The 23,543-nt window shown below is 59.2% G+C and overlaps 6 protein-coding genes across 6 annotated transcripts; 4 read left to right on the top strand and 2 right to left on the bottom strand.

Moving 5' to 3' along the window:
- Nucleotides 1–23: 23 nt before the first annotated feature.
- On the top strand, nucleotides 24–1,645 carry SLS55_009164 (uncharacterized protein; the record flags this gene model as incomplete). The annotated part of the gene is made up of 4 exons (XM_066780567.1): nucleotides 24–52; nucleotides 101–642; nucleotides 705–1,091; nucleotides 1,143–1,645. The coding sequence occupies 4 exons, from the start codon at nucleotides 24–26 to the stop codon at nucleotides 1,643–1,645; spliced, it is 1,461 nt and encodes a 486-aa protein (XP_066629796.1).
- Nucleotides 1,646–2,797: 1,152 nt separating this feature from the next.
- On the top strand, nucleotides 2,798–5,169 carry SLS55_009165 (uncharacterized protein; the record flags this gene model as incomplete). The annotated part of the gene is made up of 3 exons (XM_066780568.1): nucleotides 2,798–3,182; nucleotides 3,238–3,363; nucleotides 3,413–5,169. The coding sequence occupies 3 exons, from the start codon at nucleotides 2,798–2,800 to the stop codon at nucleotides 5,167–5,169; spliced, it is 2,268 nt and encodes a 755-aa protein (XP_066629797.1).
- Nucleotides 5,170–9,564: 4,395 nt separating this feature from the next.
- On the bottom strand, nucleotides 9,565–10,143 carry SLS55_009166 (uncharacterized protein; the record flags this gene model as incomplete). Its single annotated transcript, XM_066780569.1, has 2 exons — nucleotides 9,565–10,066; nucleotides 10,139–10,143. 2 exons carry the CDS (start codon nucleotides 10,141–10,143, stop codon nucleotides 9,565–9,567), a joined length of 507 nt encoding a protein of 168 aa, XP_066629798.1.
- A 985-nt stretch (nucleotides 10,144–11,128) lies between these two features.
- On the top strand, nucleotides 11,129–12,114 carry SLS55_009167 (uncharacterized protein; the record flags this gene model as incomplete). The annotated part of the gene is made up of 3 exons (XM_066780570.1): nucleotides 11,129–11,299; nucleotides 11,419–11,544; nucleotides 11,743–12,114. 3 exons carry the CDS (start codon nucleotides 11,129–11,131, stop codon nucleotides 12,112–12,114), a joined length of 669 nt encoding a protein of 222 aa, XP_066629799.1.
- A 960-nt stretch (nucleotides 12,115–13,074) lies between these two features.
- On the bottom strand, nucleotides 13,075–15,113 carry SLS55_009168 (uncharacterized protein; the record flags this gene model as incomplete). Its single annotated transcript, XM_066780571.1, has 6 exons — nucleotides 13,075–13,296; nucleotides 13,397–14,199; nucleotides 14,259–14,367; nucleotides 14,418–14,573; nucleotides 14,632–14,790; nucleotides 14,856–15,113. The coding sequence occupies 6 exons, from the start codon at nucleotides 15,111–15,113 to the stop codon at nucleotides 13,075–13,077; spliced, it is 1,707 nt and encodes a 568-aa protein (XP_066629800.1).
- Nucleotides 15,114–16,327: 1,214 nt separating this feature from the next.
- ags1 (Cell wall alpha-1,3-glucan synthase ags1) lies at nucleotides 16,328–23,543 on the top strand (the record flags this gene model as incomplete). Its single annotated transcript, XM_066780572.1, has 5 exons — nucleotides 16,328–16,681; nucleotides 16,735–16,885; nucleotides 16,940–17,193; nucleotides 17,246–22,565; nucleotides 22,618–23,543. 5 exons carry the CDS (start codon nucleotides 16,328–16,330, stop codon nucleotides 23,541–23,543), a joined length of 7,005 nt encoding a protein of 2,334 aa, XP_066629801.1.

Raw genomic sequence — 23,543 nt, forward strand, 5'->3', positions numbered from 1 at the left:
ATGGCAACTCCTTCCGCTCCGTAATGATCGCGCTGGCCATCAGTCTGGCGGGGTAAGACAATCAAGTGGCAGCACTTTGCAGTCTGTTGACAGTGTATAGTCTGCTATACGGTCTTGACACGGGCATCATCGCCACTACCATTGCGCAATCTACATTCAAGAAATACATGTACGGCCCTTCCGAAGAAAACTCGTCCGTCAACGGCGGCATTGTGTCCGGATACTATGCCGGCAGCGCTATTGGTAGTGCACTCGCTTCATGGAGTATGGACAGCATCAGTCGACGCTGGAGTCTGCTGCTGGGCTCGACCGTCAGTGTCATCGGAGCTGCCGTCCAGGCCGGAGCCGTAAACCCTGCCATGATGGTCGTAGGTCGCGCACTCTCTGGATTCTCGACAGGCATGGTGTACTCGGTCGCACCCGTCTACCTCTCCGAGATGTCACCAGCGGAGAACAGAGCGTTCCTGGTCGGACTCAAAGGACTCATGAACACCTTTGGCGCCTTCCTGGCCAATTGGATCGGCTACGCTGGCAGCTTTGGACATGGGTCTGTGCAGTGGCGGGTTCCACTGGCGATGCAGGCTCCACCAGCCATGTTGCTCATGGCACTGACGTTTGTGTTGCCATACTCGCCGCGATGGCGTAAGTCATTATCTTATGGAACTGCCGAGCACAGTACCCACTAACCCTTTTCAATGCGGCAGTCATCCAGCACGAGCGTCATGAAGATGCCATCAAGGTCCTCCGATATCTCCATGTCCATCGCGGGGAAGAGTGGATTGCAACAGAATACACCACCATGCAGAGCCAGATTGCGTTCGAGTCGGAAACGCGCCGCAGAAGCAGCTACCGGGAGCTCTTCACAAAACAATACATCCGCAGAACACTGCTCGGCTGTCTGATCGTCAACATGACCAAGTTGTCAGGCTCCAACATCATCCAGAGCTACCAGAGCGTCATGTACAACGCGCTTGGATTTGAAGGTCAGACAGTGCTGCTCATCACCGGCCTGTACGGCTTCATGGCAGTGATTGGCCAGATTCTGAGTCTATTCACCCTTTCCGACTTCTGGCCCAGGAAGCGGACAGTCAGTAAGTAACGCACAAACACGTTCAGATGGGCTTGCGCTGACCCCGCCGCAGTCACCGGCCATACCGTCCTTGCCGCGTGCCTGGGCATTCTGACCGCCCTGAGCAAGTTCTACCCGGACTCACACAACCCAGACGGGTCGCGTGCGGGAGTCGCCCTCATATTCCTCTACGCCTTCTTCTACTCGTACTTCTTCAACACCGTCAACTGGGTGCTGGTCGCGGAGATCTTCCCCTTGCACCTGCGGGCCCGCGGCAACGGTTTCGCTGTCTTCACCCAGGCCGTCACCGCCATCTGGCTCACCTACTGCGCCAGCATCGCCTTCGATAACATCTCCTGGAAGTTCTACTTTGTCTTCATCGCGTGCAATATTTTTGCCGCCACCGCGTACTGGCTTTTCCTTCCGGAGACGAACCAGATGACCCTGGAGCAGGTGGCTGCCGCGTTTGGTGATGAGGTCGCGGTGGATAAGAAGGAGGTGTCGAAAGGTAGCGGCGGTACTGTTGCTCACGTCGAGCATGTGGGACAAGTGAGAGAAGAAACTACGAGGGTATGATGAGTCCGCGATTTCTCTCTTTTTGCCTTCATTCCAGTCTTCATATCGACGGAGTTCTTCGTTGTGGTGGGTCGATGTCCTGTTTCGACGGTTAATGTATCCGTTGGGAGATCTTCTGAGGCACATGCACGCCATACAGTTCCTCCTCCTTCGCACCACATTATTTCGCTTAGACATAGAGTCTCTCTGCGGGACTCATGAAACTGTGAAGGGATGAATCATAAAGAAGATCCCCTCAGCGCTTAGGATGTGACGTGGCTTGCACATGACTTCCAAGGCTTACACTCCATGCATGGGCGCCAAGACGTTGGAGGAAACTCAAACAAATCATCTCATACGATCTTACATGGCCAAAAAAAAGGGAAAAAAATTTCTGTTGTTCCTGGCGCAGGCCTCACCCCGGCTGTTCGCAGGGGGCGTGTCTTCCTGGGGGAGGGTCTGGACTGTCTCACGCAGTTGGTGGAACATGCGACGGGCTCACATGTGACTTATACGCCTTCCTCACGGCCTGCGCCTCTGCGGCGCTAAAGTCTGACTACGGTTGTGTCAGAAACGCCGACGTTACCCATTATTCTTGACGGAGATGCGGTCAGCAAAGCTGTGGCGCAATCCTCATGCGAGTCAAGGAAAACAATCAGCAATGATCACATGCAGCCTGGGGTGGAAGGTTGGATTCGCTGCAGGATTGCGCCGGACGAGAGAAGGCTGCCAGCAACAGAAGAGTGTGTGAGACTGAAGATGAGTCCGTCACGGGAGAATTCTTCGTTTTCTCGGCAGCAGTTGGGCTGAGATTCCGGGCTGTGATTGGACAGGGCAAGCGCCGACGCTCTGTTCTTGGAGCAGGCACATCAACGTCATTGCTCAATCGTCGACTTGAAAAGCACATGAGGCGAACAACAGTAGTAGACTTGGTCTCGATGCCGGAACCGATGGACTCCCTAGCTGGGGACAGCCGAGCAGTGCGGCGGAGGCGGTGCAATTCCGATAATGCTGCCGCTACGATGATCAGGAAGGCGGGTGCGGAAGGCACGACGCAGGAACACGCAGCTACGCACCTCCCGCATCGCACCTACCTTTGCTGGCAGCCTTCACCTCGCCGAAAACAAGACCTCTTCCGCCCCTCTTCTTTTTGCATCAAATCCTTATCACAACATGCTCAAGTCTGCTGTTCTACTCGCCGCGTCGCTCGCAGCCAACCTAGCCTCAGGAGATGATGGATGTGCTCGATTGCACCACCACTTCGTCCAGCAAGATCCGGCTGTTGCTCACTTGGTACTACCCGCGTCTCTGGCCTACTCTTGCTTGAAGGCGATACCCGTCAATGTTGAAGGCGATTCGCAGCTGCTCTCTGAGATTCCCAACATCCTGACCTGGCAGTCAACACTGGCCTATCTCAAGGATCCACCCAAGGGATATCCCAATCCGCCCGTGGACGTCCTCGCAGGCTTGGATGACATCAAGAAGAATGTTTCGAACAACGGCTTCGAGAGCGAGTACGACGTGCAAAACGCCATCACTACCTTGCTCCACAAAGCATGTCAGTACCCCCACACGCCTGGAATTATTGGTGAAAGCATTCCAATCATTGGTAGATGATGGACATTTGGATTACCTCGCCGACATCTCGAGCGCTATCGGTTTCGCCAAGAATGCAAGCCAGGCCGATCTCGTCTCACTGTCCCTGGACGGCAAGTCACTTCCAAAGGTCTATCTGAAGAGTATGTTCCACCCCTACCACGCCGGTGAATGCAAGCTGACAAGGCCTAGCCGACATCGACGCCGTCCACTACGGCGCCAACTTCACCCCTTCACCAATCCAAACCATCAACGACCAGAGCGCCTACAGCTACCTCATTGACCTCTCCGACACTGACGGCGGCTGCCACGATCCCGACGCCCGCTACCAAAACCTGTTCTACAGCCCCGCATCCGTGTCCCTCAAAAACGAGAACGACGCCTACTTCATCAGGGCCAACATCTATCTCGGCGACAACACGACGCTCATCCACGAAAACAGGACCAAGACCATCCTCGACAACTACGGCGTCCTCAAGAAAGACTTCACTCTCATCGACAGTGTCGCCGCCTTCGAAAGGGCCTTCCTGATGGGCCCAATACCCCCTGGCCGCGTGACCGAACTCACGAGATTCATCTCCATCCCCTTGACGCCAAGACCAAAATCAAAACCAACCGCCTACAACTATCCGTACCCGGTCCAAAAAGCGTCGGACAACAGCGTCTCGGGCTACTTCCTCAACAGCACGGCCCGCGACAGCGTCGCCGTGCTCAGCAGCCCCAGCTTTTCCCCCGTCGACTGGACCGAGTACCAAGCCGTCGTCTCCTCCTTCCTCGCCGCGGCGACGGCGGCCAACAAGACGCGGCTCATCATCGACCTGCGCCACAACGGCGGCGGCAAGGTGGTCCTGGCCTTCGACCTCTTCAAGCAGCTGTTCCCGCACCTCGAGCCGTACGGCGGGACGCGGGTGCGCGGCACCGCCGCCATCAACGCCATGGGCCGCTTCACCAGCGCCTTCGCCGACGCCGCCGGCAACGACACGGCGCTGGACCCCGCCCTCTCGGTCCCGCCATCCACCGACATCGCCGAGTTCTGGTACAAGTCGCGTCTGGACGCGCGCGGCCGCGCCTTCGCCTCGTGGCCATCGCTGTTCGGGCCCGACACGCTCCACGGCGACGCCTTCACGCACATCACGCGGCTCAACCTCAGCGACCACGAGCGCCTCGGCGGCTTCAACGTCAGCGGCTACGGCGGCAACAACCGAAGCGACAACAACAACATGCCGCCGGCACCGTTCCGCGCCGCCGACATCGTCCTCCTGCAGGACGGCCACTGCGCGTCCACGTGCGCCATCTTCGCCGAGCTGGTCAAGACGCAGGCGCCGGGCGCGCGCTCCGTCGTCGTCGGCGGGCGGCCGCAGCAGGGACAGCACGCGCCCGTCGGCGTCGGCTGCACCAAGGGCGCCGAGGTGCTGCGCTTCGAGCAGGTCGTTCGCAAAGCGGAGAGGGTGGTGAGGCTAGCAGACAAGAACGAGAGCCAGCAGCAGCTGCTCAACGACTCGGGCGTCATGGCGCTCGGCGTCCGGTCGACGGATAGGCTGCGGAATCGCGTCGCCGTCTCCGACCCCGCGACGGGCCAGCTGGCGGCGACCATCAACTACCGCAACAACTACCGCGAGGGCGACGCGTCGGACACGCCGCTGCAGTTCGTCGCCGACTACGCCGACTGCAGGCTGTGGTATACGGCGCCCATGCTGTACGATCCCGTGGCCCTGTGGGATGCTGTGGTCGATGCCATGTGGACGGACGGGAATTATGAGTCGTGTGTCGCTGGTTCGACTGGGTGGGGGAATGTGTCGTCCATCGGCGGCGGTGGTGGTGGCGGCGGGGTTGCTGGGGATGAGGTGGAGATGAGTAGTGGTGGTGCGGCGAATGTGGACGGTATGGGCGGGTTTGCGTGGGCGGTGTTTGCTGGAGGCGTCGCTGTTGTGATGGCGTTGTTGTTGTAGATGGATGGGGTTTGGGGGGCTGACTTGGTTCTGTTTTGAGGTGGTTGGAGGACAGAGAGAGTGTGTGTGTGTGACGACCGGAGTCTTTACGATACCTAAGTTGAGGAGATGACCTGGAATGCATTAGCTATTGTTATCCGTGATTTTTCCTGCAGTGAATATCACTACACAGCAGGTGACGAAAGATGTTGGCGCCCTTACTGCATCACCATATTTCTATGGGTAGTTCAATACGGGATCCAGACGTAAATGTAAGTTTTAAATGCACACAATTTGTCCGGGTCTTGTATTCAACTATCCACCATCTGATATGAGTATCGTGGAACATCTATACGGGGCAGATGCGGGTGTGCCAACATCTTTTGTCACACTTCTGTGACTCGGTGCAACTGATGATGCGGTGTTTTTTCCTTCCTTACCCAACAATCAGTACATGGGATAGCCCACTCACCTACCACCACCACTCCCACCACTACCACCGACCAAACCTCAACACACCAACCTTCCAAAAGAAGGGCCGGGGGGGGGGGGGGGGGGGGGGGGCATCACAGCCAGCAGGGACCCTCCCTACACAACACAGCACCAGACCAGACCATACCCAAACCGGGCCGTCTATTGTTAGCAGGTAGACACTTCACTTCTTCTCCTTCTCCGTACTTACTTCCAGAACAACACCTACCTACCACTAGGTGCTAGGTACCATCGCATCGGGGCACCACCACCACCGCCACCACCGCCACCAACTAACCCGCGCGCCCCGAGCCCGAGCCCGAGCCTCCAAGCCAAATAGACGACGAACGAACGAACGCTCAGCCCTACCGTACCATCCAGCCCCTGCCCCTGCCGACGGGCGGACCGCGCGCTCGACGATGGTAGACTTGTATAGTACGTGCCGCGTGCGCTGGCTGCTGCTGCTGCTGCTGCTGCTGCCACCGCCGTCAGGTACGTATGTACGTACAAGCATAGCCATGTACTGTACGTGCGCTGCTGCCACCACCGTCAGGTACGTATGTACAAGCCTCAGCGGCGTTGCCGGTTGCCGACGGACGGGGCGGCCGACCAAAGACGAGAATGGAAGAGCAGCACGTGGCACTGTCCTCGCGCTACATACGTTGGTTGGGGATCCAAGCTTTTTCTTAGGTCTTCTTCTTCTTCTTCTTCTGCTTCGACGGGGCGGAGCGGGGGTCTTCGTTCCTTCCTTCAGGGCTGGATTAAGAAATTCGTTTGATTAGGCACCTAGGCACACGCACACACACGGACACCGGTAAGTAGTGTGAGAATAGTCAGTAGTCGGCGCACGCCACGCGTCTCGGTCCAAGCGCGGCGCCCGAACGGAGAGGGCTGAGGAGGCTGAGGAGGAGCAGGAGGCTGAGCGAGGAGGCCGATGAGGAGCAGTAGGATCACGTCTGACACAACAGCCGGGAGAACAAGCCACATTTCGCCTCTTCGTCGCGGTGAAGACCGTTGGGAGGAGGCGTCTCTCTTGGCGCGTCGGTTAGGTAGGTTGGAGGCGGGCACTGTAAGGGATAGAGAGAGTGGTGGGGGTGGTGGCGAGTCAAGGCAGCAATATCGGGTCGTCTGATGAGACCTTGTGGCGAGTGGTGATGATGGTGGTGGTGGCTTGCTGCGTCTGTGTACTTACACTGACAGACTGAGACAATTGCTGTCGTGCAGTGCGTGAAGAAGGGCAACGCATTCTGGGATTCGCTGGGTGCGACGTGGCTACTACATACTACCACTACTGCTACGACTTATCGAAAGTACCAGACGTATGTATTGGTGTCGGCGGTCTGCTCTGTGTGCGAGTTTCAGTCGAGCTTCCGTGTTCGTTTGTCTCAATGCTTGCTTGCTTCTTCTTCTGCCTCGCCTGTTGTCTCTGCAAGCGGCAGTCATTCCTTCCGCAGAAGAAGCCACACACACCGCACATGTGACGGCGGAGAAGCCCAAAAATTCAAGGGGGGCGGCGGCGGGCAAGTCCTCGGACTCAGGCGAGACAAATGCCGACCGAGTCAGGCGGGCAGCGCAGTACATAGTGGTGGGCTTGGACGGCGGCGAAAGCGCAGGAGCGTGTTGTCATGCCGGTTGGTATTATTATTGTAACGAAACAGCGGCGGTCCGTGTGCTGGGCTGTCGCGACACACAGAGCAGCAGTGGGAAGATGGTTACACGATGCGGAGCGTGCGCAGTACCTACGTCGCATCATCCTGCCCTATGGGATTATTTTTACCTTTGCACATACCGCTCCTTTTGCCAGCGCAGACCGCCTGTCAGTCACCACGGCTGTGGGGCCCAATCGGACGCCACCATTACGTCGTTGGGAAGGCTTCTAGAAGCTCGGGACGGGACCTGGTGTTCCTCGTGCAGTGCGTGCATCTACCACCGCATACCCGAGCACCCGGGGGAGGGACGGACGGCCAGGCGTAGGGCGTGCGAGCGCGAGCCACCCTCGCTCCCACCACCGACCCGACCGACGAGCCTCATCATGGCCGTCTTTTGATTCTTTCCTCCTCCTTCCTACCTTGTCGTGACGGGAAAGCGTCGACGACGAAGCGATGACCGATGGAACGCGGAAAAGCAGGGGAAGGGATCATCGTCTCTCGTACAAATCCCGACCCGGGGCCCCACCTCACCTTCCCTACTCGCGCGGGACGAGACAATGCCATCGTTCGTACGGATCACGGGCGAGCGTTCCGCGCGAGTCTTCTGTTAGGTTCGCTCCAACTTCTCCCGTCGCCCCGTTTCCGCTCGCTCGCTCGCTCGTGACTCGGCGTTCCATCGCCTGCTGCCCGCCCGCCCTCCCTCCCCCCGTTTTTTTTTTCGCCGCCTCGTGTTGTGGTTGTTGCATCGCGTCCAGCAGCAGTCACGTCGTCCCGTCGGCAAACGTGGGTGACTCTGTCGATGCATATTCGACCACAACTCCTGACCTCCTACCCTAAGCCGAGCCGTCCCCTCTTCTCTCCTTGACCCGGGAACCGACGGGAAGAGAAAAAAAAAAAACCGGCCGTGGGTGGTTTAATGATGGTTTGGGACCGTTCGTGCCCCGCTAGGTTGGTAGCTTTTCGCCGGGTGCGAAAAAAGCCGAGTCGTAACGTAAACTGCCCGGCCGTTAGTGTTGCGGTCCGGTGGGCGGGCGAACTTGCCTGGCGTTGCAGCAGCAGGGCGGAGCCAAGAGCGAGAATGAAGAGAGCACGGGACCCAGCAGGTTGAGCTAACGCATGAGGGTGGGCGGGGACGTGCAGCGGCCCTAAAAGACGACGGACGGGATGGGAAGTGTGCTGTTAGTCAGCGACAATACCGGTACCTTAGTGCCTCTACCAAACTATACCAACGTCGGCAAAGGCGAGCGGAAACGAATCGGTAGTCGGCACTTTTATGGTGGGTGATTTAATTTCCACCGTTCCAGCGCCACCGCCGTCAAGTGTCGACGGGGCTGCGACAGTAGTGGTTGCTGTGTTGTTCCTGCGTCGCCCGGCAGGATCAGATAGGCGGACGCCAGCCAGCGCCACGTCTATCGCGAAAGGCGAACGATCGTGATGCAGCCGCGAAAAAGGTTCTCACATCAGCGTCAGATCAGCCGGCCCCCAAATGGCTGGCTTCTTTCCCCTCGGATCTTCGGAACATTTTGCATGCAGCCATCGGTATGCAGGCGCTCAGGGGTACGTGCAGCGTGCTGCTGCTGTGGAACGTGTCACGCCCGGGCCCCCCCCGGCCGTTTCTGGTCGGCTTCTGGCGAACGAGTTCCAACAAAACATTGTGAGATTAATATTCCTCTGGGCTGTTTCTACAACGAAGAGCGCAGGGAAGGAGGGGGGTTTGCAACACCGATTGACAGGGGGTGGAGACGAGATATGAGTGGTGGTAACGAAAGGAAGCGCAATTTTCTATATCCGTGTGCTACGAGGAGCCTTGCCCATATTCGTCTATATGCATAACCCAAGAAAGTCGACTGAACCGCGTGAAAACATGAAAATAGTCGGGGGGAGGAAAGAAACCATTAGGATTTGTTGGAAACACATTATTCGCCCCGTCGTCGTCGTCGCCGTCGCCGTCGACGTCCGCCGCAATCATCAGCCCTCAGGGATCCGTTCAGGACCAGGATGTCCCGAATTCGAGAGAGGGAGAGAGAGATAACGATTCCCCCTCCCGACCAATGAAAACCGTTCCTTGTCGCGCGTCGTACGTGCGCATCATTTGCAGCTTGCAGCCACATGCACATGGTTCGGCGTCGCGCAGTTAATCAAAAAGAGGGTAGAGGAAAAAGCTTGACCAGATAAGGGCCGCGCGCGGTTCCTCCTTCCTCTTTTCTTGTTCCCGCGCTAGGCCGATAACACCACAGGCAGCCACATTTTGCACAACGCGCGTACTACTACGAGAGCGATTGGATGATGACCCCGCTTAGAAGAGGGCGGCGAGCAGACCACCGGCCATGAGCAGCGAGTCGACGCCGAAGACACCTGCGGCGTTGGAACCGTCAGCAGAGGCGCTGGGGGTGCTGCTGGGGGTCGCAGCGCTGCCGGCAGCCGACGTGGCCGCGGCCGAAGCCGACGCCGAAGCGGAGGCGGCGGCGGACGAGGCGGCAGACGAAGCGGCAGACGAGGCGGCGGACGAGGCGGACGAACCTGCGGAGCCCGTGGCGGCGGCCGAGGCCGAGGCAGAGGCCGACGAGCGCGAGGAGGCGGCGGAGGAGGAGGAAGAGGAAGAAGAAGAGTCGCTGGCGGAGGCGGAGGCCGAGGAGGAGGCCTCGGCGGTGGCCGTGGCCGTGGCGCTGGTCGAGGCCGGCTTGTCCGACTTGGTGCTGCTGGTCTCCGAGACGAGGTTGGCGCCGCAGTTGGCCGAGAAGTAGTCGTTCTGGTGGTTCCAGGTGCTGCAGTAGTTCTCCTTGTACGAGGAGTAGCAGCTGGGAAAAAAGTTGACGTCAGTGCTCGGTGTTCTGTGTGTTTGATATAGCCATTGAGGGGGCGGGACTCACTCCATCTCGTTCTGGAGGACGGAGCAGGAGCAGGCGGTGACGGCACCGGTGGTGCAGACGTTCATGGAGCCCTGGACCTGGCCGCAGGACTTGAACAGGCTGTCGGGGTTGTCAGCGGTGGAGTTCGACGATATTGGATCTGGAGCACGGGGACTCACGAGGCACCGGGACCGCTCTCAGGGCATGCCTGGGCGGCGACGCCGGTAGCGACGGCGGAGATGGCAAGAGCCTGGACGATGGTCTTGGAGAACATGTTGACACTGAACGAGGGTCTTTGATGGAGCTGTATAGCGGTGGGTGGCGTAGAGTGAACGAGCGACTACGCTTGATGATACCACGGAACTGATGGAGGAAATTGCTTGTGAGCCGGGTCACAGCGAGCGTTGGGGCCATGGCTTTAAAGCTGGATGCTCGTATCGTTGCCGGAGCCTACCGTAGGGCTGGCTGCCGCCCACTCTGTAACTTTGCTCGTATTATGTCACGCTGCCCGTAAAAGAGGAACCTGGCGCCGAATACCATACGAGCCCGCGGATGGATAGGCTGCTGGCCCGTCCGTAGGGCGCCAACGGCCAAGCCCGGCCAAGGCCTGAAAAGGGGCAGCTCGCTCCGCCGCAGAGCTTAAAAATAGCCGCAGATTGGCGCGCGACGCAGGTACATCACCCCATGCGCCGCGGCGCTCGTGAAAGCTTCATTACCAGAACGCCGCCGATCTCGAGTGGCCGCAACGCCCCCGAACCGGCCTAGCCCGTGCCGCATTAGGGAGCAATTAATTGCAGCGCAGGTGAGCCACCGCAGCGGCGCGGCCGAAGGGGGTCTCCCATGGCGAAGGCCATCCAGCAATAAAAGAATGTAGTCCCCCGCGGGCTGCTGAGTCTGCAACCGCATCCCGGCCAGTCATTCGTTACGTGTCACTCCTTTGCACACATTCTCCACGCTCGTTCCCTCGTTTTTTGACGCTAGTAAATCCTGCCACTGTCCTTATCAGCAAAAATGAAGTACTCCGCGCCCATCATCGCTCTTTTCGGCGTCCTCGGCGGCGTCTCCGCCACCATGAGCCCTGCCAACATGCAGGATACGGGCAACTCGCTCGCCCGCCAGGCCTTCGACATCAAAGATCTAGTGCTGCAGATCGACTCCACCAAGAACGCCGGCCCGATGCAGGTAAGCACCGCGCGTGGCAGCCCGAGACGGTTGGGTGTGATGATGAGGCTGAGATGGCCGACCGTCTGCCCGACGATGCACCATAAGATCCGTGGCTGATTTGTGGGGCCCGACTCTAGGACGTTTTCGAGGAGATGGATGACCTGTACGACACCGTGCTGGCCAACATCCAGCTCATCATTGGCTCTGCCACCCTCAGCGAGGCGAGCGAGGACGTCCAGCTCGTGTACGAGGCCTACTCCTACGTAAGTGTTGCCTGCCCACCGCCTCCTCCGTCGCCCCCTCCCGCCATCCGGTCGCATCCGCCCATGCCGCGCCTGGCTTGCCCGCGTCGCTCCCCCGTCCCCGCGAAATTAACCCGCCCCAAGCTCCTGTCGTGCCCGCCGAGCCGATGTGACGATAGACACTCGTGACCTCATGCTAACGAACCCTTCCTCCCACAGCTCTGCCAGGGCATGTTCGAGCTGATGGACGCATTGGCGTCGTCGGCCGACAACTTCGTGGCCATGGACACGCAGAACGAGTTCCGCGTGCCGGCGTCGATCCGCGAGGTGGGCGGCGTCGTGGACGCGTGGATGTTCAACATGATCGGGCTGTTCCCGTCCAACAGCTCCTACGCCGACCAGTCGGCCAACCAGAAGAACCAGGTCGACTCGCACTTCCGCCGCTCCATCGCCGCCTACCACCTGGCCACGGCCAAGACCGCCTCCCCCTACGGCAACATCACCAGCATCGTCTCGCTCGACGCCCTCGACATCACCGACAAGGTCGCCAGCGATGAGGATGACTCCACCACCTCCACCACCTCTTCCTAAGCGCTAGATCCCGCCGAAAAGGATCTTGGCGTCGTGGTTGTTGGTTTTTCTTCGTCGATGCTGCCACGTCTGCTGACGTGAGATGGTGGAGTGGTGGAGAAGATGGGCTGTGTGTGTGTTGGTGGTGGCTGCGAGTGGCGGTGTGAGGTTAATTGTCAGGCAGGCAAGAAGGAAGAAGGAATGCATCACCATTTTTCTGTCCTTCTCTTCTTCGAGCGACAAAAATACCATTTGACCTTTACTGCGTTTGTTTGTAATAATCTACTTCGGACGAAAGACGTCCCGACGTCCCGAAATTTTTTTTATTTTTTTTTTTGCTGCTCTGCAAATGCGCGGTGTGCAAGAGAAAGACAAGCCCATGTCGGCAAATCAACAAGATCTTCTGTCGAGTCGCTGTTGATCTCGTATCTGCCGGTCCGCGGTCGCGCAGTGACTACACGGTATCCCGTGGTCGCACATCAACCCCCCCTCTGTTTTTTTTTTTTTTGCCGCCCGAATCGGTTCGGCCTCCGGTCGCCGCTTCGAGTGATGATGGGCGGCGAACCGCGAACCCGCCGACTCGGGGGGATGGAACAACGCACGCGGGACCCATGGGGAATGTCGAGCGCTCCCCGACGACCGGCCCCTGCACAATACTATATGCCCATCTTTTTTCCCGACGATTTGTACGTGCGTGAAAGTATCGAAATTGTGGGTATATATCTGAATGAAGTAGATGATCGCGGAGTAAAGAAGTTCTCGACCGACGCTCGCCTGACTCAAGTTGATGATCTTTGGGAAACGGAAACGGGACGGAAAAAAACGATGGCTGAAAAAATGCAATGCCTTCCCTTCATGCGGTGCGTGTGTGTGTTCTGATATATCCCCCCCTGCCTGCCTGTGCCATGAACGCCGTTTCTCCCATGCCCCGGCCTAGCGCTGTGCTGCCCACTAGAGATGCTTTCATTACAAAATAGGTGTCTACAGAATTAAGATTACCAGGAAAATAGCGCTGAGTAGCGCCAGGCTGCTGGACTTGGCCGTCGACGTCGACGCGAGCGACGACGACGAGGAAGACGACGTGTCGTCCTCGGAGCCGGATCCGCCCGTCTGCGGAGGGTTCTCATTGGAGTCGCCCTGGATCGACACGTCGGGGCAGAGTTCTTTCAGCGTGCCGTTGAAGTAGGCCGTCGGGATCCAAACCTGCGAGACTCGCGTTAGCGCCGTTATCTTATCTCTCCCCCCAGCCCACGCCCCTCCCCCTTTTCTCCGCATATCGTCGCCGCACGGAAATTTGCCTTACCTGGGGCTCGCCTCCGGTCACGGTGGTGGAGAAAATGCCGGCGTCGCCAGTGGTCTTGGTCTTGCACGTGATGACGTCCACGATCTGCGCCTGGCCGTGGAAGTTCGTATCGCCGATCTCGAACGGGCCAATGTCTGCGGCGTCGGTGCCCTTGTTGGTCATGACCGTGACGATGCTCTTGTCGTAGCCCTTGCGCATCGCCAGCACGTCGTCGTGCGCGATGATGGCCCGCGTCTTGTGCGTCCAGTACGGGCTCCAGTACGTGTACGTGACGCCCGCCATCATGGCGTTGCGCGCGAAGTTGATCTTCTTGACCAGCTGGTACAGCGGCGCGCTCGTGTTGTAGCCCGACAGCCACAGCGCCTCACGGTTCCCGGGATCCTCGCCGCCGCTGAAGGCTTGCTCGGCGCCGTAGTACATGATGGGGATGCCGTCGCCGAGCAGCGCGAAGACGAGGGCGTTCTTGAGGTGCGAGAGGTCGTTGGTCATGTGGCCCAGCCGCGCGACATCCTGGTTCTCGGTGAAAACGCCCATGATGGTGGGGTCGTGGCAGGTGGTGTCGAGGTTGTTGATGGCGTACGTCAGCGCCTGGATGGGACGCGTGTTGTTCCGGAACACGTCCATGATGGAGTACCACATGGGGTAGTTGAGCACGGCCGACACGGCGTTGATCATGTAGTTGCAAATGTACTCGGTCTGCGAGGTGAAATCTTCGCCGATGGTGTACGTGTTGACGCGGGCCTCGAAGTCGCTCCAGAAGGCCTTGGGCACGTGCTTGACGGCATCGACACGGAAGCCGTCGACTGCGGGACGATTAGACTGCGGCTGCAGGTGGGGTAACACAGCATTGGCGAAAGCTTACCCTGATAGTCCTCGATGACCCGCGCGCCCCAGTCCTCGAAATAGTCGATGATGTCCTGGTTCTCCGTGTCGATGTCGGGCAGAGACAGCTGGTCATTTCCGAGCCAGCACTGCGGGCTGGTTAGCAATCGCTCGAGCCGGCGCACGCACTTGGACCCACATTCTGGTAGTTGCTCGCTTGGCTGTAGTCGGTAATGTAGCAGAAGTCGTGGAAGGCGGCCTTGGTGTTGAAGGGCGCGGAGAAATTGGAATAGACGACTTCGCTGCCAGGGCCGGGCCATGCCAGGTTGTTGGCGACGTAGTCAATCATGAGGTACTGCGGGGCGAGAGGTCGTCAGCTGCGGCAGATACATTGCTTCGGGGGAGTTGCGCACCATGCCGCGGTCATGGACGGCCTTGGACAGGCTCTTGAGGTCATCCTCGGTGCCGAAGTAGCTGTTCAACGAGCCCGGATCCTGCTGCCAGAAGCCGTGGTAGTTCTCGCCGGCATCCCACTTGCCCTCGATTCCCTTGGTGATGGGCGAGATCCAGATCTGAAGTTGGGTCAGCGGTGGTCCTGAGACAGAGTTCGCGTAATGCGACGCGCAAACAAACTCACGGCGGTAAAGCCCATGTCGGCGATATAGTCGAGCTTGTTTTCCAGGCCCTTCCATGTGCCGCCGCAGTGAATCTTCTCCTCGACATCACAGGCCTCGGTGGTGGAGCCGTCGGTGCGGGCGAAGCGGTCGACGATGACCTGGTAGATGGAACGCGAGCGCCATTCCAGCGGGGTCGCGGCAAGGGCGGGCGAGAGCAGGGCGAGCAGCGCGTGGGCGCCGAGGGCGGCGGAAACGAGTGACTTGGGTTTGAAGGTCATGTTTGCGGTTCGGGGCGCGGCATCAATTCTCGTGCATGGAGACACCGCGGCTTCGACAGTTAACGGGCTTTGGAGGATCAAAAGCAGAGGGCCAGTCGGCAGCGGGCGGGCCGACTGGCTCTCTCGTGGTGGCACGGGGGGGTCCAGGAGGCTAAGCCGGGCGGCGGCTTAGTTCATGCGACGTGCTGCGAGGTCACCGGGGTGGTTGCTCGTATAGGTTTGATTGATGGCCGCTCTTACTCAGGCGAGTCGCAGGCCCGGACCGGGGGGGCCCCGATGCGGCCTGGCGCTATCGCCCAAGCGAGCGGCCTTTTTCGAACGTCGCCCACACGGTACCTGTCGCTCGCTGCCATCCGCCCTTCTCGCCGCCCGCGCGCCCGCCGTCGCACGCCGGCGCCGACACGCGCACGCTGCCCCTGGCCGCCATGCCCGCCGACGTTGGTGCTCCGCCCTACGCCCGCGGTGCCCCCGCCGGCCACTCGTGTCCCGGCCCAGCGCCTCGTATCCCGGCAGCCCTGCATGCTCACGCCCACCCCGGCGGCGCGTGCGCAGCGATCCACCGCCGTGGGGCGCTGCTCGCTTGGCGCTCGTGTCGAATTCTCGAGAAACGGCCGTGTACTGTAACAAATGCCAATACGACGCTCGAAACGGACGCCTGTGCGCCCGCCTGAGGAATTCGGCGGCGCAACGCCCCCGTCACCGCGCCCGCAGGAGCCAAGCCACTGCTCCTTCTAGCATGCTCCCGCGTTTCATTGGTGCCGCCGGCTTATTTGCCTGCCTGCTAGCAGCCATGAGCCTCGATCAGCCCGCGCCGGCCTGCTAGGGCTCGCCGTGTCTATCAATAGCACCATCCGCGGCCGCTCTCCGCCGCGTGGATCCCAGCCCAGCCCAGCCGAGCTCTTCCCTGCCCCAGGCCGTCTTATCTTGCTGCTAGCAAAAGTCGCCCGTTTTCTTCCAAAGCCCGTTGATTCAACAATCGCTCCCGAACTGCTCCCCGTCCCCTAACCCTCCCCCCCTGTTCGTATTGCGGTTATGCCTTTGCCGCAGAGCACCATCAGGAGGAACTAGACCCACGACTGCGAGTCCTAAAGGCCCGGTACTAACCGTACCCGTCAACACCCTACAACCCTCTCCGCAGACGCAGTCCGAGTCTTCCCCCCCGACTCTCTGCGCCCTGCAGCCCTACACTCGCTTTCTCGTTTTTTCTTTGCATTATGGCGCGGTTGGGTCTTTCGTTCGCTACTCTCGCTCTCTGCTGCATCCAGGCCCTCGCGCTGCCGTACTTGGAAGAGTTCGCCGAATGGAACCTTAATACCGCCCAGGGCGAGACCGACCCGACCAAATACTGGGGAGAGTGGGAGGACCATGACTTCCAGCCGTCGCCTTCGAATTGGCGGTTCCCCTTCTACACCCTCTTCCTCGACCGCTACGTCAACGGCAACCCCTCCAACGACAACATCAATGGCACAGTCTTCGAGGTCGACCACACCTCCAACCAGCTGCGCTATGGCGGCGACATCGAGGGCCTCATCGACACGCTGGACTACATCCATGGCATGGGCATCAAGGTTCGTGGCCGCGACTGCCAGGCGACTGCGCTGTGACTGACGCGCCACCACAGGGTCTCTACATCGCCGGCAGCCCCTTCCTGAACCTGCCGTGGGCCGCCGACTCGTACTCGCCCACCGATCTGACTGTGCTGGACTGGCATTTTGGCAACATCACAATGTGGCGCAAGGCCATCACCGAGATTCACGATCGCGGCATGTATGGTATGGGATGATCTTCAACGATGCGCACGGCGATCGGTGCTGACGCGTACGCAGTGATCCTCGACAACACCATGTCCACCATGAGCGACCTCATTGGTTACGAGGGCTACCTCAACACCACCGCGCCCTTCAAGTGGGACGAGCACAAGGCTGTTTGGAAGTCGACGAGGCGCTATTGGGATTTCGACGTCTCCAACGACGTGACCGAAGACTGCGCCTGGCCCAAGTTTTGGTCCAAGGATGCGACCATGGTTGGATCCAACGTGACAGACAACTTTGTGAAATGCAGGAAATCCGAGTTCGATCTGGTGAGTGATTCCGCGCGTCACGCTGCCTGCCCTCGCCGCTGACCCTTTCCAGTTCGGAGATGTCGAGTCGTTCGGAACCTACCCCGAATACCAGAAGCAACTGTCCAAGTTCTCCTTCGTCCAGGATCGTTTGAAGGAGTGGGAGCCGGCCACTTTGACCAAGCTGAAGCTGTTCTCGTGCATTGCCATCAACATGCTTGACTTTGACGGTTTCCGTATCGACAAACAGCTGACCATCACCCTGGAAGCTCAGGCCGAGTGGTCCCAGTCCATTCGCGAGTGCGCCGCCAAGGTTGGCAAGAAGAACTTTTTGATTTCTGGCGAAATCGTGTCGGACAACACCCTTGGCTCCATCTACCTCGGTAGGGGCAAGGAACCGCAGATGAAGTGGGCGACCAACGAGGAGGCTTTCACGGCCAACTCCAGCTGGCCCACCGCGCCTGCTGTCTACCAGCGCAACAGCAGCGCCGTCGACGCTTGGGCGTTCCACTACTCGGTCTACAGAAGTCTTTTGCGTTACTTGGGAGTCGACGGTATCTACGAGGCCGAGCGCGATATTCCCGTCGACTGGGTCGACGCGTGGAACGAGATGGTCAAGACCAACGACCTGGTCAACCCGAATACGGGCGAGTTTGACCCGCGCCATCTTTACGGAGCCACCAACCAGGACGTTTTCCGCTGGCCGGGCATCACGAATGGAACTGACAGGAACTTGGCTGGCCTTTTTGTTACGACCCTGATCATGCCTGGAATTCCCCTTCTCTTCTTCGGCGAAGAGCAGGCTTACTATGTGCTCGAGAGCACTGCCGACAACTACATTTTCGGCAGACAGCCCTTGTCCTCGTCTCTCGCCTGGCAAGACCACGGCTGCTACCAGATTCCCTTCACCAAGTACACAAACTTCCCGCTCGACAAGTCTCTTCGTGGGTGCACCGACGACACTGTGAGCTACGATCACCGTGACCCGTCGCATCCCGTCAGGAACATCATCAAGCGCATGTATGAGCTCAGAACAGCTTTCCCGACGCTCAACGATGGATTTGAGCTCCAGAAGCTCTCGAACCTGACGTACTGGAACTACCTGCCTGGCTCGGCGGGCACGGGTACGGAAATGGGTCTTCGCAGCGTTGTCAGAATGCGCAACGAGGCTTCTCAGGACTTCTCCGATTCGGGTGCAGGCAACCAGCCGGTGTGGCTCGTTTACACCAACGATAACACCACGACCACCTACTCTTTCGACTGTTCGGACAAGAACCGGTCCCTGATCGCGCCTTTCGACAGCGGCACTACGGTCAAGAACCTGTTCTATCCGTACGAAGAGTACACGCTCAAGTCGTCGCCCCTGAAGCTTGGCCTGGAAGACCAGACGGGCTCCAACGGCTGTCTGGATTCCATCGACATGAAACAGTGGGGCTTCAAGGCTCTCGTCCCGGTTGACGCTTTCGCGGATCCTAACCCGGTTATCACGAAGTTTGTGCCTGGTCATGATTACCGCCACAAGGCGACGTCGGCGAAGGAGGAGATTGACATCGAGATCCACTTCTCCCACGAAATGAGCTGCGATTCCCTCACAAAGGCCATTTCCTTCACCTCGAATTCCGCTGATGGCTCGTCACCGTCCATTGACACGGGCAGCGTCAACTGCACGACAATGAGCAACACGACCGATTGGGATTACAACGGCGCTATTCCCAGTGCTTGGAAGTACTCGGCAACGTTGAAGGACGTGGCACACGGTGTTCACCGTATTACCCTCACCAACGCGACCACCACATCCGGGCTGAAGACTGGATCCAAGGACCACTTCATGATCCGCGTGGGCGAGGAGAACAACCCCATCACTTTCCCCAGGACTGCCAAGTTCTCGACGAGCCTTGTGACCGGATCGACCGACAGTTTGGTCGTTAAGCACAACGCAGCCGGCGCTACCAAATTCCGCGCCTCGAGGGACTGGGGATCGTCCTGGACCGACTGGCTTGACTACACCGGTGACGATTACACCATGCCCGCACTGAACTGGACCGGCACTAAGGACCAGTCGTGGACTGGCGAACACGTCATCGTGCAGTACTGGGGTAGTCTTGTTGCCAGCAGTGCCCACCAGCAGGAGGGTGATCTAGACAGTTCGCAGGTTCGTGCGTTCCCGCATCTGTTCGTCAACGGCCCTTACAACCAGTACGGCTACGACGGTGGACTCAAGAACACGGCCAAGGTGAACGAGAGCGGTCATTGGCACTTCGACCTGGCCACTGAATGGCCGGCCAAGATCCAGTTCAACGTCTGGGGCATGAATCCCGACGGCAAGCCCGACCAGTCGTACATCTTTGGTGACATTGATGGCGACGGCATTCTCGACCGTCTCCCCCCGTCTTCCCTGACGTCCAACACGGTGAACATCTCGTCGCTTCCGGCGAGCCCCTACACGGCGTACAAGCTTGCCGTGTCTTACGACGGCAGATCTCTGACGCTCATGCCCACCGGCCACATGGGCTACCAGCTGACTCTGTTCATTCTGCTCTGGATCGTTCCCGTCTTGACTGCCGCGGCTGTCATCTTCTCCTACACGAAGGCGTTCTACCAAGTCAAGTTCAACACCAACGGTGTCACGCAAGCGGCGAAACAGTCGATTCCCCTTGCTCTTCGTCGCAGGATGAAGCGCAAGGCCGAGTACGAGAAGGCGGCCATGGACTCCACCCCCAACCTGCAGGTCACCACTGCGCCCGGATCTCCCGAGGTTTCTGCTCTTGCCGCCGCAGCTGGTGCTGGAAAGCGCCGCGCTGTTCTCATCGCCACCATGGAGTACGATATCGAGGATTGGGGCATCAAGATTAAGATCGGTGGTCTCGGTGTCATGGCGCAGCTCATGGGCAAGTCTCTTGGCCACCAGGACCTGATCTGGGTTGTTCCCTGCGTTGGTGGTGTCGATTACCCCGTCGACGAGGTGGCCGAGCCCATGTACATCACCATCATGGACAAGGTCTACCAGATCAACGTCGGCATCCACAAGCTCCGCAACATCACCTACGTTCTTCTCGACGCCCCCGTCTTCCGCCAGCAGACCAAGTCGGAGCCTTACCCGCCTCGCATGGACGACCTCGACAGTGGTATCTACTACTCCGCGTGGAACCAGTGTATCGCCGAGACGGTCAAGCGTTTCCCCCAGATCGATCTGTACCACATCAACGATTACCACGGAGCTCTGGCGCCGCTGTACCTCCTGCCCAACCTCATTCCCTGCGCTCTCTCGCTCCACAATGCCGAGTTCCAGGGTCTGTGGCCGATGAGGACGCACACTCAGATCAAGGAAGTCTGCTCGGTTTTCAACCTGGACGACGAAATCGCCAAGCGCTACGTGCAGTTCGGTGAGGTCTTCAACTTGCTGCACGCCGCAGCCAGCTATCTGCGCATCCACCAGAAGGGTTTCGGTGCCGTCGGTGTCTCCAGGAAATACGGTAAGCGTTCGTTTGCTCGTTACCCCATTTTCTGGGGTCTGCCGCAGATTGGTTCTCTCCCCAACCCTGATCCTACGGATACCGCCGAGTGGGACAGGAACGAGAAGCTGCTCGAAGACGTCCCTGTCGACCCCGCGTACGAGGCTAGCCGTGGTGAATTGAAGAGGCAGGCGCAAGAATGGGCCGGCCTGAACCAGGATCCTGAAGCTGAGCTCTTTGTGTTCGTCGGTCGTTGGTCTATGCAAAAGGGTGTCGATCTCATCGCCGACGTGTTCCCCTCCATCCTCAAGAACTACCCCAAGGTGCAGCTCATTGCCATTGGTCCCGTCATCGATCTTTACGGCCGTTTCGCCGCCATCAAGCTGCAGAAGATCATGGAGCTGTTCCCCGGCCGCGTCTACTCCAAGCCCGAGTTCACTGCTCTCCCGCCCTTCATCTTCTCTGGCGCCGAGTTCGCTCTGATTCCGTCCCGTGACGAGCCTTTCGGTCTGGTCGCTGTCGAATTCGGTCGCAAGGGTGCTCTTGGTGTTGGTGCGCGTGTCGGTGGTCTGGGTCAGATGCCTGGTTGGTGGTTCACGGTCGAGTCGATGACTCCCAAGCATTTGATCCGCCAGTTCAAGTCGGCCATGCACGACGCTCTCGCCTCCGACACGGAAACCAGAGCCAAGATGCGCGCTCGTTCCGCCAAGCAACGTTTCCCCGTTGCCCAGTGGGTCGAGGACTTGGAGACTCTCCAGACAACGTGTATCAAGATCAACCACGAGCAGGGTGGCAAGCACAAGGGCCTTGGTCTCTCGTCGCCTTCCATGCTCAGTCTCTTCTCCAAGTCTCCCAAGTTGTCGCCCAACGCCTCGCAACTTTCGTTCGGCATGGGCACACCAACCGGCTCGCGTCCCGTCTCCGCCGCACACCTGTCTGTTCCGCCGCACTCGCCAGGGCAACCCTCTCCTCGCCCCGACGACATCTACACGCCTGGATTCCACTCGCCGGCCTCGTCTCCCGGCCAGAACGATGTTCTGCTGCCTCCTCCGCCGCTTTTGGGTGCCAATCTGGGAGGCGGCCCCGACAGAGGAAGTGTTGCTAGTTTCAACACGGCCTTCAGCAACTCGTCGGTTCTCAGTCTGGATACTGTTGTGGGCTCGCGGCATGACATGGCTCTCCAGAAGGTCGATCCGTCCTTCACCGACGCCAACGGCTACTTCTCGAGAGAATTCGAGCAGAAGCTGGAGAAGCTCAACCCGAGCACGTCGGAGAACCAACTGTGTATCGAGGACATCTTGGTCAAGAGCGAGAAGAAGTGGTTCAACACTTACCGCGATGCCAAGCTGGGCAAGACGCTGGATGACAGCTCTATGCTCTCGCTTGGTCTTCCCAACACGCGCCCTTCGAGTCCCGCGCCTTCGGGCATGAGATCTGCTAGCGGCAGAGACAGCCCCTTCGGCGGCCGCGATACTATGACCGAGGGCGATGACAACAGCTACTCCTCGTACGACGACATGCACCCGCTGGGCGCTGGCTACGACACCCCGACCGGAATCAAGAAGCTCATGATGATGAAGATCGGCGAATGGCCCGTCTACTCGCTGTTCCTTGCTCTCGGCCAGATCATCGCCGCCAACTCGTACCAGGTGTCTCTGCTTTCCGGAGAGGTAGGCCAGTCGGCCACTACTCTCTACATCATCGCGACGATTTACGCTGTCTCTTCGGTGTTATGGTGGTATGGTTACAGGAGGCTCAAGTCCTACTACGTTCTCTCTATCCCCTTCTTGTTCTATGGCGCGGCCTTCTTCTGCGTTGGTATCGCTCCCTTCGCCACATCGTCGATTGGAAAGACGTGGGCGCAGCGCGTGGGCTCCGGTCTTTACAGTGTTGCATCTGCCAGCGGTTCCATCTACTTTGCGCTCAACTTCGGTGAAGAAGGTAAGCAATGCATTCAATCTCACCATATCGACCAAGCTAACCGTCTCTGTAGGTGGTGCTCCCATCAAGACTTGGGTTCTCCGCGCCTGTCTCGTCCAAGGCACGCAGCAAATCTACATCAGTGCCCTTTGGTACTGGGGATCCGCACTCACCCAGCTCTCGGACTCGGGCGTGGAAACGCAAACGGCGACTCCCACGGCTGTCATTTCCGGCGTCTGTATCCCATTGGCGTTCGTGCTGTGGGCCGTTGGTACCATCATCTACCTCGGACTTCCCAACTACTACCGCCAGATTCCTGGAGACGTGCCTTCCTTCTACCGCTCTCTCTACCAGCGTAAGATCATCATGTGGTTCTTTGTTACAGTCTTCGTCCAGAACTACTGGCTCGCTGCGCCTTACGGCCGCAACTGGCGCTTCCTCTGGACGACCAACCACGCCAGCGGCTGGCAGATCCTCCTCCTCGTCATCTTCTTCTTCATCTTCGTCTGGGCCGCCGCCTTCTGGTTCTTCGGCCGTCTCTCCAAGTCGCACTCGTGGATCCTGCCCATGTTCGCCATCGGCGTCGGCGCCCCCCGCTGGGCACAGATGCTCTGGGGCGTCTCGGGCATCGCCAACTACATGCCGTGGGTCGGCAGCCAGACGGCTTCGGCGCTCATCGCCCGCGCGCTCTGGCTGTGGCTGGGCGTGCTCGACGCGCTCCAGGGCGTCGGCTTCGGCATGATGCTCCTGCAGACGATGACGCGCTTCCACAACACCTTCTCCCTGATCGCCGCGCAATTCATCGGCTCGGTGGCCACCATCATCGGCCGCGCGACCGCGCCGGACCGCCTCGGCCCCGGCTCCGTCTTCCCCAACTTCGCCATCGTCGGCTCGTCCGGGCTGAACAGCGCCAGCTTCTGGATCTGTCTGCTGATGCAGCTCGGCATCTGCGTCGGCTTTGCTACTTTCTTCAGGAAGGAGCAGCTCATGAAGCCGTAG

The sequence above is a fragment of the Diplodia seriata genome (assembly GCF_021436955.1).
Source record: "Diplodia seriata strain FDS-637 chromosome Unknown scaffold_9, whole genome shotgun sequence".
NCBI lineage: Eukaryota > Fungi > Ascomycota > Dothideomycetes > Botryosphaeriales > Botryosphaeriaceae > Diplodia > Diplodia seriata.